The 18039-nt window shown below is 38.8% G+C and overlaps 1 protein-coding gene across 7 annotated transcripts in view; it reads left to right on the forward strand.

Annotated features, from left to right (window-relative positions):
* Positions 1 to 18039, forward strand: part of LOC137496911 (zinc finger protein OZF-like) — a 137839-nt gene that overhangs the window by 73090 nt on the left and 46710 nt on the right. For 5 of the 7 annotated variants that reach the window (XM_068226920.1, XM_068226924.1, XM_068226921.1 and 2 more), the window contains one exon: positions 14729 to 14809. The exons of the other annotated variants lie outside the window; for them this stretch is intronic. In XM_068226920.1, the coding sequence (XP_068083021.1) occupies positions 14729 to 14809 (81 nt within the window). The remainder of the gene's footprint in view (positions 1 to 14728; positions 14810 to 18039) is intronic. 7 annotated transcript variants of the gene reach the window in all.

Below are 18039 nucleotides of genomic sequence, written 5' to 3' on the forward strand. Positions count from 1 at the left end.
ATAATTATATACACATAGCATATGTTTGGTCGCCATAAGACCTATCTATGTCGATGCGACAAAAAGCCCCTAGCATATGTTTGAACATTTCAATAAAGACAAATAAATAATAATATTGCATCCGGGAGATAGTAGGTTCGAATCCCACTATCGGCAGCCCTGAAAATGGTTTTCCATGGTTTCCCATTTTCACACCAGGCAAATGCTGGGGCTGTACCTTAATTAAGGCCACGGCCAATTCCTTCCAACTCCTAGGCCTTTCCTATCCCATCGTCGCCATAAGACCTATCTGTGTCAGCGCGACGTAAAGCCCCTAGCAAAAAAATATAATATTAATAATAATAATAATAATAATAAAATAAGGCGATTAATAAAATTACACTAATATACAGTTGAAGAGTTAGTCTAGAATAGGGTTTTGCTAACATGCTCTACTCCCAGGCTTTAACCCCTCAGCGTCGCAGCCATTTAAATAGCTTCCTACTCCGCGGCCGGATGAGATTTCAACTACGCGCAACTGAAATGCATCGATTCACTTAAAGCGTTACTACAAGTATAAGAGTAGCCCGATTTTCACGAAATTTGGAATTCCTTATGACAGAACTATGTATATACAGATAATTACATAATTGTTCCACATTTCCTTAGTAATTTAGTTCCGTGTGATAGAGTTCGAAGCACTCTTTGAGACAGGGACTCAAGTCATACTCCTGGCAGCAGTACACTGACGTCTTCTTTTCGCCGTGTTTTGAACACAGGACACAGTGTCTGAGGTTTGGATTTCCAACTCTTGGGTGCTAATTTCATGATAAAATGTCTTTCCTGCAACCTTGGAACTGTATTATCTGATGCGCGCCGGCCTTGATTATTTCGTTCCTCTCCCTCCCGAGCGTATTTTGTAAACAAACCTTTCGCCAGCTGAACCCGATAAGGTAATTGCTCAATATTTGTCTCCGTGACCTCTGTGAGTAATATTAGAGAATTTAGCAATCAGAATTCACCGTTGAAAACTTCTCTTTGACCTGTATAATTATCTATAGTCTCTTACACGAAATTTCCAAGTACTGTTTCCTCCTCATCGTCACTCTCATCATTTACCACTGCTACCTCATCTATTTCATTATCACTGCTGCTTATACTGTCACTACTACTTCCGATTAAACTTTTATCTGAATTATACAATATTTCAAGCACGTTACTGTCAGTCATACCTCGGCTGAGCGCGGCGCGTCACACGGACTAGTGAAGCTGCTGCGAGACCGAAAGCAACAGGACGAAACTGAATGAGGGGAATAACATTTATGACGAAACAAACCAACTCGATACATATTTCAGATAAAAGATCGAGACAACGTCTTTCAAACGAGATATATACCATGAACAACTGGTTCTCATATCGTATGACAGAAAGCAGCACTAACTGTTGCCTACACAGAGCGCTCGTGGAGAGTTACGAAAATATTACAAGCTGACAAATAAAGACAAATATAATAAAGAAACCGCACTCCCAATGTACAAATGGAGCAAAGAACATCGCACGAAAAGACAAACTTCTCCGATCATCATTTCTTTATTTTATTCTGTGGGAACGAATGAAGCAAACGGACTTTAAAAAAAGCAAGAGATTAGTGCTCAGACTTATTTGACAAATACTTAACCTTGCAAAAACAACTACATCATAACGATTTTTCAATTCTTATTTACAACACTGATAAACCCGAAAATGTCTTCTTGGAAACAAAACAATTTGCACATCAATAACTCCAAAACTCTTCGAGCTAGAGCCGTAAATGTGAAACCATGTATGGGTCTATACCACGTATAGAGGTCGGCGCTGAGGGGTTAAGTGCACCTGCCGGCGAGCATTTCAGAAATAAGTAGAAGAGAAAGAGTTTGTAGGTGTGGGTGGAACTTGTGAATGCTACACGACTGTTTTACGAATTTGTTACAAATAAAGAAATCACATTGAAAGAAACAGTTAAGGAACTAGAAAGCTATTTCACAGTAGAATCTACAGACACAGGGTGAGATACTACACTATGGTATTGTTCATTTATTTGAGAGAGTTCAGTTCATCCATTGTTATGTTACGTCTGGTTTCCCCTCTTTTTACAATGATTCCCTCTATGGTCCAGACATTACTCACTCCACGTTTATCTACAGGTGCCTTTAATATTAGAGTCCGAGCCACAGTCAGGTCCTCCCTGATAGTGATTCCAGTGCCTGCTAACCTGCCCTTCTTACGAAAGACTTCCTCTCTTTTTTTATAGCTTACAAATTTCACTATTATAGGCCGTTTCACTTCCAGCACCGGCCTGCCAACATGGCGAGACCTATCAATTTTCTGCACGGCAATGTCAAGTCCAAGTTTATCTTTAAACAACCTGTCTGAAAGTTTGTCTGAATTCTCATTCGGTGAGTAGGGAATTCCTAACACACACACTTCCTCTATGTTGATAATGCTCTAGAGCATCAGTACTCTTTTTGAGTTCATCCTGCACTGCTTTCAGTTCAATTTCCCTATTTTTAATATCAAATTTAAGTTCATTGATAATCTCAGTGTTGAAGTCCAGGGTGGCCTTGAGTTGTTCAGCCATGGCCTTTGTGTTACTTTCAGTTATTGCCTTAACGATAGCCGAGATAATGTCTTTGGACTGTAGAGGTTTCCTTACCTGCTGGACAATGCTGTCCGCTAGGGTAGCTTCACTACCGTTCCATCTGCAGGCCCCATCTCGGTCCTGGTTCCGTGGCTGGCCGCATTCCTCTTGTCTCTTCCCATAATTACATTTTGTTTATATTTAAAATATCCACTGCACAGCACTGAGTGATGTCGTGAAGTAAACAACATGCACTTTTAAAGTTGAAATTCACTTTTTTCGTAACAAATTATGCCTTTACTACACCTGCTAATGATCGAAAACTGGGAGTATACACACACACAGCACTAACAGTGTTCCTTACTCTTTCAAAGAGATTGGGTTTCAGCCATTCTCCCAGGTACTTAACCTGTTGGATGTGTTGATCGTTCCTTGCTGCAGATTCAGTGTACAAGGAGATTCACTGATGTTGTTGATGTATTGTTTTTTCTCAAATGAAATGAGTATTCCTACTTTTGCTGTTTGTTGTTTGAGTTATTTCACTATCGATTCTGTTGAATTAGAAGATCCAGGTCATCAGTGAATGCCAGAAAATCAACATTCAGTCCATTCCACTTGTGTCACATAGAAATAATACATGGTATCCCCTGTCTAGTTAACTCCTTTTGCCACTCTCTTACTACATTTTTCAGTGCACTTTTAAAGAGGAAAGAGGAGAGGCTGTCTCCTTGTCTTACACCTGCCTTGGTTTCAAAACTTTCTGACAGCGTTCACTCGTGATTTGGTGTTATTTGAAATTCACGAGTCTTGTGGTCCAGTGCTAATTCCTACAGGATTTTCATGAAAGTAGGTCTGTCGACTGAGTTATATGCCTTCTTAGTGTCGACAAAGACTGTGGTGTATATCTTACCAGCCGTTTTTACTTGAGAGGGCACTGACTTCAGATTGAGTATCTGTTCAGTACAAGAGCACCCTTTCCTGAATCCCCCGTGGTATTGTCGTAGTTGGAGAAAATCTTGTGACAGGTACCAGTGAGTTTCCTTGATAAGTGTTCATGTTGGTCACGTTTCCTTCTTGTGTAATGGATTAATCAAAACAGAAGTCCAGTCTCTACTGTAGTTAACACTAGGTTTACCGCAGCGGTCAAAATTACAATTTCCAATTTTTATTTTCGCTATCACTCTCGTTATACGTTTAGAACATACAAACCCTGTGGTGGCTTTTAATGATATTAAGTGTACTTTTCGGCATATAGCTTCAAAAATCCGTAACTTCTTTCTAGTTAGCGCTATGAGGTCATATACCTACTTTTACCGGGCGGTCATATTGACCGGTATTGCAGTAGCTACCCCATCAGACTTTTTGTGGCAGTCATTTAGAACGGGGTATGATTCTAACAAGCTGTTATAGTGTACTTTATTACCATAGTATTGAATATAACTTGTTGTTGTGCTGCAATGGGACAGCTGTTGGCTCTTTTCAGACAATGATACAAGTACACTGACAGGAAAATATAGTCAGTATTTGTTCAGTAATGAAAGGTGTGCAATTGTAACGAGCAGGCAATTGTGTTCAATCGTTACAAACATTCAAACTAGATTTCCTGATTGTTTGTAATTACCCTGAAGAAACAAGTTCCCGCGTAGTCTGCAAATGAATGCCGAAATTCGGAAGCTTAAGCATATAATTTTCCCATCACAATCAAGCGATGAAGCTGGGACGGATTTAGAACTGGATAATTGCGAAGACGTGTATAACTTGACAATCGGAAATAGTTCGGATAGTGATTCTAGTTCTTTCGAGCCTGTAGAATTTCCATGTGAACATGAAATCACACAGCAGCCTTCGACGTCAAGGGTTAGGGAACTAACCGCAACACTGCAATGCGCACACACTTGCAAAGCAGCTGATGACAAAGGTAAGCCTATTTGAAGTTAGTCATTCTTTATTTACGTTATTCAGTGCACAGTGTAAGTAAGTTTGGTATTATATTTTGCAGGTGAAGGACACACTAAGGAAGATAATGAAATTACTAGCAAGGAGCAAGATATCAACTACAGAAGGCCGAGCCTATGCTGTGGTAAGTCAACATATCGGCGTGGTCAGCACATGATTGTCGGTGATGAAGTAGTCGCTTTCGTTGGAACAGTGCGGACTCTTGTTGATCTACAAAGCCTTCCAGGCCGTCGAGGACAATAAACTATACTGAGGGAAGTCCGAGGTTCCACAGGACATGAAAAACGCCACATTGAAAGAACTTGTGCCGCTACAGCTTGTCGTCTTTTTCTTGACGAATCCAAGCTGCGTCACATCGAATGATATACTGAGGTTGGAGCCCGCAAAGTTCTGAACAATCCTGAACGGAGACTTTCTTTGGAAGAATTGGACACTGTCATTGGTATTTTATATGCACGCGGAACTTATGGAGTGGACACGAACATTCTTGATCTGTCATCACAGAAGTGGGGTCCTGGAATTTTCTCCCAAACTGTGACACAAAACCGTTTCCTGTATATCATGTAGTTTCTTCGATTTGATGAAGAATCTACCAGCATGGATCACCTGAAAATTGATAAATTGGCGCTTGTATCCATTGTGCGGGACAAATTTATATCTAATTTTACTATTTGCTTCAGACCAAGTGAGAACATTACCATGGATGAACAGCTCTTTCCATCGGAAGTTAAATGCCCCTTTATGCAGTATATGGCCAATAAACCAGAAAAGTTTGGTATAAAATATTGTTTGGTTGTCTATGTGGAAGCCAAGTATGTTGTAAATGGTTTTCCCTATCTTGAAAAAGATGAAACGCGACCCACCGATCAGACCCCAAGTGAACACGTAGTATTGCGTCTTGCTGAGTTTTTCATGAATCAGGGAAGAAGTGTGCAAAAGGAACAGGACAATTGAAAGGTGTGCAATCTGTATAAAACTGGTCTGTGGTTAAGTTCACTTCAAAGGTAATCAAGCAAACTGTGCGTGCACAGTGCGACAAATAAGTTGAAAAGCAGAAAGTGACATTGATGCAGATAAGCACAGTATATAATGTAAACTAAAGTGTGTAAGAAGAACATTTTGTCTTACTAGTGTACTTATTTGTTTATTTATTTATTCATAATAGTGTTCACAAGTCATGCATGATAATAATTAAATTATGGTCTATGATGTTTTTATACTCAATTCGAACCTTTTTCTGGCACCAATATCCTCAAGAAACGAATACGTCCTACTATCGGTCAAAATGACCGCTTCGGTAGAAGTAGGTAGGAAGAATGTTTGGTAATCCTAGTGTTAATGTCTCAGTCTCCCAAATGTTTTCGTGGATCTCTGCCAAATTGTTGAGAGTCTAAGTGGTATGTTCCGAGCTGTCAGTGGAGAGATGGCATGGAATGACATCAGTAGACAAATAAGTTTGAGTGGTGTCTTTATAAATAGGAAAGATCATAATATGAAGATAAAGCTGGAATACAAGAGGAAAAATTGGGGCAAATATTTGTTTATAGGAAGGGGAGTTAGGGATTGGAATAACTTAGCAGGGAGATGTTCAATAAATTTCCAATTTCTTTGCAATCATTTAAGAAAAGGCTAGGAAAACAACAGATAGGGAATGGTCCACCTGGGTGATTGACCTAAATGCAGATAAGTAGTGACATTGATTGTCAGCCTACTTCCATTGTGCAGCTACTTCAGCATAGTTCAGGCTGGGGCCTGTTCCACGAACGCACTTTGCAAGTTTGCAACTTTGCACTTTACACTTTTGAAATCTTGCAAAGTGCAAAGTCTTTCTGTTCCACCATGATCTAGGTATTACTTTTCAATTTCTTTGCAAAGTGAAAAGTCTTTGCGTATGAGTGAACCGATCATGTTTATTCCATGGTGAAACTGTATAATACTCCATGATTTTAATACTTTATTTTTCGCGGTGAATTTGACGATAATTGTGGTACCGGCAGTTTTAAAGTTTTGATCATGCGAAAGAAAGAAAATTACAAGAAGCTAGCGGTGTTAGAAGTTGTCAAGGAGAAACGGGACATTCTTTTTGGCAACTTCAAAAATAATCTATCACATGATAAGCGATCCGCTTGGACTGAATTTCTAAAGAAAGCTCAGTCTTTGCAGTTAGCTGGAGCCGAAAAATCTTGGACGTACGCGAGGGATAATCTATTTGGATTATTTAAATGTCGTGCACTAGTAAGTAAATATTTACATTTTCATTAAATGCATTAATCGAGAATATATCGCTTAAATCAATTCGTATAACGTCACATAAGTCGATGCAGCATGTTACATAAAATTGTAATGTAGAAGTGATTGAAGAATATATGTAATGATTTCCTCTTACCTATATATCACGTCTCAAGCATTAAATCCTTGCTTTTATGCAAAAAGAGATAATGCCAAGAAAACTGGAAGTGAAGGAGGGAAAGATAAACAATTGGATGAGGTGGATGCTGCTATCTTTGACATCCTGCAGAAAGATTCGGCCGTTTTAGATGGGCTGAATCTTCCTGAAAGCTACATGGAAGATCAAGCGACCGTGGAGCCAATGCCGACTCCTGCTGAACTTCCCAGTGGCGAAAACCTTGAAAACCTACAAAATACACCTAGGAGAAAGAAAAAGAAGCTGTCGAATTCCCCGCGTCCTATTGCTAACATTGAAGAAGATACGGTGACAAAAAAACTGAGGCAGGAACTTCTCCGTGTGGAAATTTACCACAGGAAATTGCAAACCCTGAAGTTGGAAAGGGAATTGGAGATACCACCATCAGAATTTACTAGTGACATTGCGGCTTCTGCTTCGCAGAATTTTGTCTATAATACAGACGAATACATAGATTATATAGCCAATGAAAGTACTGAGTGATTGATTTGAACTTAAATTTCATGGTAACATGTTTATTATATGTAGATTTGTAGAAATATAATATAGTAAATAAAAATTAATGTTACTAATATAGAAACAAACGTGTGATGAAAACTGTTCCACACCTCGGCACAGGATTTATTGTCAGCAGGAGAATTATTGATTCACTCACCGATTTCAGCCTTCCTAACAGCAGGGTCTCGATGCTTAGCTTTCGGAGTATGGACAACATACACACGCTTGTGAACGTACATGCGCCAATTAACCAGGCAAACAAGAAAGACCCAGAAGGAACAGACAAATTCTGGGAGGACCTGGAAGATGTTATATCAAAAATTTGTGACAAACACACAATCATTTTGCTTGGAGACTTCAATGCCCAGATTGGCAAAGAAAGGAAATTCCAAAATATCGTTGAAACTATCCAGCCCACAGATGAACCAACCGAAATGGGGAAAGGCTTATAGAGCTTTGTAAGGCATTCAATCTTGTTCTTAAGTCAACAGCCTTCAAACATCTGCCAAGAAAACAAAAGACATGGATATCACCAAATCCTCACTTGGGAGAATTTCAAATAGATCATGTTGCCATTGCACGAAAAGCAACACAAGAGATCCAAAATGTTAAAGTCCTGAGAAGTGCTAACCTTGACTCAGACCACTATCTACCCAAGATCAAAATTAAGCTTCATCCAAGAAACACCAAAAGAGTTAAGATAAAGAAAACTAGCAAATTTGATACAGAAAAGCTGAAAACCAGCGAAAAATTCACTCAGAAACTTCATTTTTTGGTCACAGAAAATTGGGAACAACTGAAAAATGCCATTGTTGAAACGGCTGAGGAGACAGTATTGCTAAAGAAACCAAAGAAGCATCCGTGGTGGACTCAAGAATGTGATGAAGCCATAACACAAAGACAAATCGCTTGGCAAAGATGGAATTCCCTGAAGAATCCAGAAAGATATGAAGACTTTCTGGAGGCTAGGAAACATGCAGCGAAAGTGATACGCCAAGTAAAGCACGCATTTGACAAAAACCAACTGACACAGATCGAGCAGGACTTCAATAAGGATAATACTAGGGATTTCTATAGAACCTTCAAACACAACCTCACCAAGTACACCCCACCAAGTCTACACTTCCGAGATCACAATGGAAAAGTTGCCTACAACGACAAGGATAACTGCCAAATCTTGGCCAAATATTTTGAATCTCTTCTTAACTGCGAAGAACCAGAATCAGAATTCACCTTTGAAGAATCCAGACATCCCAACCCAGACTCTTCTCCCCCCACAAAAGAGGAAATCAAACAGATAATTACATCATTAAAGAACAAGAAAGCACCTGGAGAAGATGCGATAATTGCTGAACTCTGGAAGGCTACAGGTGAAAAAGGCGATCGATAAACTAACTGAGATCATTCGTGAGATCTGGGAAACAGAGAAGATCCCAAATGATTGGACAGCAGCCCTGATTCATCCCCTACATAAGAAAGGTGACAAAACAGATTTAAACAACTATCGTGGTATCTCCCTTCTCGCAGTAACATACAAAATTCTCTCCAAAGCCCTTCAAACTCGGGCAGAAGAGCAACTTGATTCACAGTTGGGTGAATACCAAGGAGGCTTTAGAAAAGGACGATCTTGTGCAGAGCAGATCATGAAACTTAAGTCTGTCCTGTCGTACCTAAAATCCAGGAATAAGAATTTCGTAGTTACTTTTGTTGACTTCCTAAAAGCCTACGACTCCATAGACCGACACACACTCCTCCGCATTCCGAAGGAAATGGGCTTAGCCAACAAAACGAGAGCTATCATTCAACAGACCTTAACCAGCACTACGTCCAGAGTGAAATTCAGGGGAGAAATTTTGAACGTCTTTGAAATCAAGACTGGTGTTAGGCAAGGGAATGGACTATCACCGCTTCTTTTCAACTGCACTCTGGAGAAAATCATTCGGGAATGGCTCAAGGAGTTGTGCAAGGAAGAGGTTGAGAATGGCCTTAGAATAGGATATAAGAAATATGATCTTCTCATAGACTGCCTAGCTTTTGCAGATGACCTAGCGATCTTTTCTGATTCCCTAGATACTGCTGAAAAACAAATTAACCAACTGAGAATCCAAGCAGCAAAAGCTGGCCTCCAAATCTCTTTCCAAAAAGAAGAGTTTATAACCAACATCAAGCCAGCCCCCAGAGAGCTCATTGTGGAACAGGGAAAAATCAAGCAGGTGGAAAAGTTTTAAGTACTTAGGCGAGTGGTTAGTACCTAACAACTCTGAGAAAGAAGCAATCATGTGCAGAATCGACAAGATGGAGGTGGCATATCAGCTGTCCAGGAATGTCTACAACAAAAGATCTGTGTCCATCAACGCCAAGCTTAGGAATTATTGTTCGGTTGTATGCCCGGAAGCACTGTACGCAGCAGAATGCCTTGCAATGAACGGAAAAGGTCTGATGGAGAAGCTAGAAGCTAAAGAAAGAAAAATCCTGAGAAAGATTCTTGGACCAATCAAAGAAAGTGGTGAGTACAGGAGACGACACAACAGCGATCTGTAGCAGCATATGGAGAGGATAACGGACACGGTTCAGAAAAGGAGGATTAATTTTTATGGCCATATAGCACGCATGAGCACACAGAGACAAACCAATAGGATCTTTTCCTACTTTCTTAACAAGAAAACCAAGGGACCCTGGTTTATCGAAGTTGAAAAAGACTTTCAAGAAATAGGAATCACACTCGGAGACATCCAGAAACGTGCTCCTCTCCAGAAAAAGCTCCAGGGATACAAGAGGTTCCAAGAAAGGCCAAAGTTGAAAACAGGCAAGAAGTGGACTGATGAAAGGAAGGAGGCTCACAGAACGAGAATGCGCGAGTACTGGGGAAGAATTAAAGCTCAAGGATGCAAACGGTTGAAATAACGTGGTCCACAGCAGGCCGAAACGAAGAAAGAAGAAACAGATATTATTATTCAGTTCAGTTAGTGAAATACCTTAATAACGAATTGAGTTTAGCAACGGCGTCTAAATCGGGTGTCTCATCATTTCCAGGATTGGGGTCTTCATTTTCATCCATCAAGGTAAGTAAGTCTTCTTCATTTTCTCTTCCAACCTTACGTGCAATATTATGCAATGCAATACACGCTAAGACCACCTTTTCCGCTTTTGTTGGACATAATCGTAAGTGGTTTAAGCAGGGAAAACGTTCCTTTAAAATTCCGATACTGTTCTCAACAATATGCCGTTTCAATTTATGTGCCTTGTTAAATTGTTGCTCAACAGCATCGTCAGGATTTCAATTAAGAGGGGGTATTAGCCACTCTTTTAGTCCATAGGCACTGTCACCTAATATAACTGCTCCTGGGAACGGCCTACAACCTGAGTCAAAACGTCTACATACGGCAGTGTTTCTTAAGACCCTGGAATCGTGCACGCTACCTGGCCAACTAGCATTAGCACTATGTATGACACATGTTTATTTATTTTATTTGTTGACTGTTGTGGGTGTGCTAAGTACCAACTGATGAGCCCAACTTAGCACACAGGGGTGAAACGCTGGCAGCCAGGGATGAGTTAGCTGGAAAATTTATAATGCCCAATACCAGACCAGTTCTATTGGTATTATAAAATTACTAATTCGGGACAAATATTTCAGGTTCCCTATGGGTAACATCTGTGTCATCTGATGGCCAAGCAGGCATCAATTTTTGGTAATTAGTCAAAATCTCTCATAGTGCATTGGCACTGCCGGTGGCTCCAAGTAGCCTACGCAGTATCCTTTGTTGTATGCACTAGCCATGCGTCTGGGTGGGTGTGCTAAGTACCAACTGATGAGCACAATGTAGCACACGGGGTGAAACGCTGGCAACCAGGAATTAGTTAGCTGGAAAATTTATAATGTCCAATAACGTACCATTTCTGTTGCTATTATAAATTTACTCATTTGGGACAAATATTTCAGGTTCCCTTTGGGAATCAACATCTGTATCAACGATTATGTTGTTATTGTTTAAGTTAGATTTTAGTGTCATGATTTGTTTTGTGAAAGTAGGATTAGGTCATCCTTTCATTTCTGTTATGAAAGTTGGGTATTTCTTTTTGACTTCAAACCTGTTATAATTTTGTAAATCTGCCGTCTATTTATTCAAGTTAGATTGGACTTCTGCTACTATGGTGATCTCCTCTTCTATTTTTTGTGAATGAGGCCAATCAAATTTTGAACCTTTATTGAGTAGGTTCATCTGATTATCCATGAAGTTTGTATCTGATAGATTGATTGTGGTGGGAATGCTTTTTTAGATCAGAATTAGGATAATTTGCCCTATTGTTAAGTTTGTTTGAATTTAATTTGTTTTCCTTTAAGTGGAGGCGTTTGTTATCCAGGGTTTTCTGTTTCATGTCCAAAACGTCAACAAGCTTTTCTGTTATACAGTTTTGGATAGATATTCATTATAGAGGAGATAATAGTTGAGAAAATTCCAAGTGTGCACATATAATTGCAAGTTTAGAAATGATTTCTTCCTGTAGAGTAACTTAATTTCACTTTTCAGCCCGATCTCATTTATTTTGTTCTGAGTATCAGCTACGTTTGGATTGTATATGTTATTTCTTTCTATAGATATTAAATATGTAGGTACTAACTTAGATTTTAAACCTTCTTTCAAGAACCAAACATCTTAAAGACGTAGCTTTCTTACTAGATACCTTGAACATGTCAATGCTGCAAAAGTCAATAAACATTCTGCTATGAGTGTTCACATGAGAGAATCAGGCCACCAGTTTACAACTACAGAGAAAGACTTAAAAAATCATCAAAAAAATAAATAGAAAAGGGAACATTACTGACAAAAATAGAAAATATTTGTATTCAACTAGACCACCATTTTCATTAGGAAAAAGTTTAAATCACAAAATTGAAATAAAATTTAGAAACTCCTTTACATGAACAATTGCCTAACCGGGCAAGTAGGTCGTGCGGTTAGAGGCGCGCGGCTGTGAGCCTGCATCCGGGAGATAGTGGGTTCGAATCCCACTGACGGCAGCCCTGAAGATGGTTTTCCCATGGTTTCCCATTTTCACATCTACCTTAATTAAGGCCATGGCCACTTCCTTCCAACTCCTAGGCCTTTCCTGTCCCATCGTCACCATAAGACCTATCTGGGTTGGTGCGACGTAAAGCAAGTAGCAAAAAAAAAAAAAAAAAAAAAAAAAAATTTGCCTAAAATTTTACAAACACTTAACCTAGAGAAAAGTGATTTTGCTAAAGCTTTTATCCCCAAAACAACCAGTATTCAAGTAACATTAATGAACACAACCCCTCTCTGTACCTCCTCTACACTCTCCCCTCCCAAAGCCACACCTACTAACATTACTCCGACCACCCGTACTCCCTCCCACCCAGCCCCTCAGTCGTACAACACAAGGAGGAGACGCAGAAGAACAGGCAGTTACTACACAACTTTAGTAGACAACACTAGACAGACAAGCAGTAATAAGAGGGGTAAGTGACGTTTCCTTAAGTGCACACTCAACTAGTAACACAACATTCGACACTCACACAAATCTTTTTTCTTGTTACAGACATGCCAACAAGTGATAGTCTATTTAACAACTTGTAGCTACATTGTTCGTCGAATCACGTCCCTTTTAACTACGCTCCATTTCAATTCATTGCTTCAAAGCTTTGGTCATTGATGTCAACAAATACATACTCAATCAACAACATTACCGGTGTCAAATCACTACAAAAGTTCAAACTTCTTAAAGACTAAAGTTCAACCTGTCACATGTTACAATCAACAAGATGACAAAATCTTAGAATTTCGTTGACTCATCCTCAAAGGATAACAAACTTTTAGCCCGATCTCATGATTTAAACTTTAAATGTGTATGACCTTATCATAAGTTCTTAAGTTTGAATCACAAGTCATTCTTCAAGACTTTAGACATAAATGTTTGTAAATATTTGAGAGCAAACTTATTCTACCATAATTATAAATGAATGTATAATTATCGTCCTTTCCAATATTAAGTTCTAGTTAATAAGGCACGCTACCAATGATTCTGCCTTCTGTGATATTAGTAAAGTAAGTTTAAGATTGTGAAATGTACAAATAGATTTTTAAGTCATTAGTTGTAAACATAAACCAACCTTTGAGAGTTTAGATTGACTGATGATGCGAGACATGTCCCGCTTATATATTTATATTAGTGGTGAAACACTAAATGTAATAACATTTTAATGTAATAACATTTTAATGTATTGAGTAGGTGGTTTAAAATAAAACATTATTTATTGTATTAAACTGACTTTCAGTGTGGATTAAAATTTGAGGTTAGTTACTTGTAATCTTCAGGGCTGATGACAGTGGGCTTCAAATCCACTATCTCCCAGATGCAAGCTCACATCTGCACGCCCCTAACCACACGGCCAACTTGCCCGTTCGTATCGAGTGTAACAGCCTGCCTAAATATTGGCAGGAAATAGCTGGGGAGTTAGATAAGTTTCTTCTTTAGCATGCCATTCCTCTGGTTCATACATTTTCTGATACTACTGATACCTAACACAAGGGTTCATCATAGCATTCAAGCTATTCAATCCCTACTCTGAGGCACTGATTGGAATGAGCAGTGTGCGTACTTAATGGAATAATGGCAGAGGAGTGTTCACGGCTGTCTGCAGCCTGGTCATTCCAGCTCTGAAACTTTACACTGTTAGATCGGCACTGTAGTACTGTTTTTTAAAAGTAAGAAAATGTGTGGCTTTTCATTTGATCGAATATTTTATGTGATAAGATTGCTTTTAATCCTTACTTTCCTACTGATGTTTTTGTAATGACCTATGTTGACTTCAGATAGGAAAACCTCAAGTCAGTCTTTCTGAGAATCACGTAGCGAAGTACGGGTACATCAGCTAGTAGTTCAGTATTGGTAATATAAAAACATGACAGGTTTGGCCGTGTGTCAAGGTGACCGTGTGTATAGCAAGGTCGTTATAAGTATACTTATACTGTAATTACTGTCTGTGTAGCAGGAAATCCTGTCGGTTCTTTTCATAAACAAGGTTTTTCTGGTTGTAAAACTTGTTGTGGTTTTGTCATATCTATCGTTATTGTGTACTGATGGCTGCTTGTAGAGGGAAGACTATAAAATGTCATCTGCATGAGAGAACTTTCTCAAGGCCTTTTGTCCAGATTGAACACGACCAATTTTTAAGATAGACCACCAGATGAGTCTGAAGAGTGTGCCTAATATATTTACTTTCCTGCAGGAACATTTTGAACCTGAGTCAGCAGTGGCATGTTTAAAGGTAGAAACCAAACCAGAGTTGACAGAGCCAGGACCATCACAGGTAAACACATTTGAATTAATTGATCAAACTGATAAGCTGCTGCATGATAATGGAAATTGTGAGAAAACTGCTGAACAGATATAAGAAAGTGACCCCTCGTTGTAAGACATCAATTTGAAGATTCTTGTAAAAATACTAATTTGCCCATTTTCTTACCCAGTTTTTATAATTTTTCGAGCACTTCCCGTAAGTCCAGCATGGTGTGTGGTATAGTTGTAAGGCTCTCCACTATGTGATGTGTGCCACCTGGTTTTGTTGTTACTAGGAGTGTATCAGGAGAGTTGCCAGCTTCAAACACGGTGTGTTAGCTCAAAGTTATTATAAGCTGTTGCTGGAAGTGGTGTTGGCTGTCACATCCCTGTATAAAAGTCAGTGCACTGGTAGTCCTTTTTGGGTATGGCCAATCTCATCTGAGAGCACTGAGCACAGGCAGTGTGAGCAACAAAAACTGCAGCATTTTTCCCCGGGTACCATAAAACTTTGATTTCCTTAAGCAATATTTGCTACACAATCCACTAGTATTTCCTTACCTCTTGCTAATTATTCAGTTTAAAGTATTCAACATCGGTTGTGTTACCCAGCTGGTGACAATGATTTTTGACATGTCAAGTCTGTATGGTCTGACACCATGGTTAGCTGGTTTGAGTCGTGTTTGTTAATAATGTCAATCACTATTATAATGTTATCTGTCACAGCAAGAGAAGAGGTGGTGTATAATTTCTAATTCCTAATCTGCATCCATCGCATGGAGATCTTTATTTATTTATTTACTTATTTGCTTTTTTTGTTTGCGAAGTTAGCACTCTTGGTCCTCTCTTACACTTAACCACAGCATTAATTTAAAATATCCTGGTAACCAATTACTGTTTATGAGATAAGCCTTGAGCTGATTCTGTAGTGCTATTTGACAGAAGTAGACTGTATATTGGCTCTCCCTACCTGGTGTCTTACATAATTTTTACTCATTGACTCCTCTGATGAGGTTGGCGTTAGAAAGGGCATCTGGACATAAAAACTCACTGTGAAGATTTCTCTCTCTTCATTCCTAACTGTGTAAAGAAACAGGACAAGTGTTAGACACATATCCTCGGGTATCATCCTTTATCTTTCCTTAGTAAGGTTCAGTTGGTGAATTCAGCTGGCCATTGTTCTATCGATGAAATGCTTAATTTCAGTTAACTACATTCAGGTCTTACACCTTTATTAGAGCCCTTCTGTGAAAGCATTGTGTGTTGAATGAAAAAGTAAACGTCTGTATGCATTTCAGTGGTTGTCTTATGGTAGCTTTAAAGTACGGTACCTGAACAGAGTCTTTTCAAATTCCATGTTCTTTATAGTTAAACAACAATCAAAGAAATGACTGTTTGTTGACATGTTAGGCATGTCATCGTATGAGAGTTTTGTTTGGATGAGAACCAGTGTAACAGAAACCTCTCTGGGAACTGAGCAGTCGGAAGGACCAAACAAGTAATATGTCAGGTCATATCTATAATCATAGGAACTCGTAAATAACGTGACAAGGCAGTGTAGGAAAACGGAAGAACAGAAAGGGAAGACAAGGTGTGGAGTTTGTCATTGTCGTTTCAAGTCCCCCTTTTCTCTTGCTCTCTCTTTCTGTCATTATGTTTAACTTTCTTTATTTCTTATTTTCCTCCAGATCTACAGTATTTGCTACCTTTGATCTGTTAATGGAGATAAATGACAACGCCCAACCTAGACAAGCTCTTTCAATTTAAATTCTACCTAAATACCAAACTATATGCTTACACAATCAAATAGCACTAACTGAACAAACAAACAAACCAAAATAATTTATCATAAAATAATCGGCTGATCTCCACTTACTGCACAGATACCAAACAAACCAACAAAACACAATAGTTACGCTAACAAAATTTAAATTAAATGAAGTTAAATTAGATAAAATAGGCAATCAAACAAACAAAATAGAGGAAATTTGAATAATTAATCTTCACCACGGCAGAATGGCCCCTGGCCAGCTCCTATTTGAGATCTGCTCGCCATAGTATTACGTCACTATAAAACAAAATTTAAGCAACGGCAAGAAGAAAACATTAAGATGTCATAATATAATGTGAAATAAAATAAAGCGGCAATCATCGGCAAATGGCATATGAAGGTTAAAGACTTTCCTATCTCTCCTGACTGGACACGCAAACCTTTGCACATTCTACTCCTCATACCATTCTCCCCGTTGACCTACAAAGGTTTGCTGATCCAGACTGAACATTTGTGTGCCTCATTCTGCTCACTACTCGGACTACTGCCCTGATACCACTTCACCTATCTCTTATCTTTCAAATAGATTTGTTTTAAAATGATATTTGTTCGTGGTGTCGACCTCTGCAGATCCTTTGCCACACTTACCGTATTTACTCGCCTATTAGACCTCTTTTTCTCCCACTTTGACAGCCAAAAATATTAAAGGGGGTCCAATATGCGATAACCACATAATTTTGTGCAACGAACACATGACTTCTAGATTTTAAAGAGCTATAAATTGTACGTGTAAACATTCTATACTATTATTTAACAAAGTTAGAATGTATGTAAGTTATACTGGCTATTTTCGTCGGAAGGCAGTGTCTCTAAATGTAAAAAGAAAAAAATGGTGAACACGACTTTTAGGCCTATGGTACATATAAAAGTCAGTTTTAGTTACTCATATCACGTCATTCGTTACATCTCATTAATTCCTCTGGTGAGGTTGACATCAGGATGGGCATACGGCCGTAAAAACTCGCTAAGAAGATTCGTCTCACTTCATACTCAATCCCGTAAAAGAAAGGGATAAGGGTATCGTGTTATATATTTCAATACTGATACAAAAGAACTTAATGGCCAGTCATTTGTCTCTGTCAGTTCAGCAGTAGGCCTACGACACAGTAAACCTGATCACTGCTTTCATTTGAATTATTGCCTTGCAAGTAATAAACCTCATTGTAGACCGTATTGGATGTCAGATTATGAACTTTAAAATAAGAAAAATAGTTAACACCACCTTTCCATACTTAACTTTCCTTGTATTTAGGAAATAAACATTACAACAGGCGTTGTGAGATGGGACATGTTTCGCTTAACAGTCGTAAGCATCATCAGCCGAAAATAAATCTTAGCCTAAAGTTAGGTCAGGGCCCCTAACCTTGTGTCATTAAAATATATGGTACCCTAAGAAACAACATTTACATTTAGAAAATCAAATAGGCTAA

This window comes from Anabrus simplex, chromosome 3 (assembly GCF_040414725.1).
Source record: "Anabrus simplex isolate iqAnaSimp1 chromosome 3, ASM4041472v1, whole genome shotgun sequence".
In the NCBI taxonomy this organism is placed as follows: Eukaryota; Metazoa; Arthropoda; class Insecta; order Orthoptera; family Tettigoniidae; genus Anabrus; species Anabrus simplex.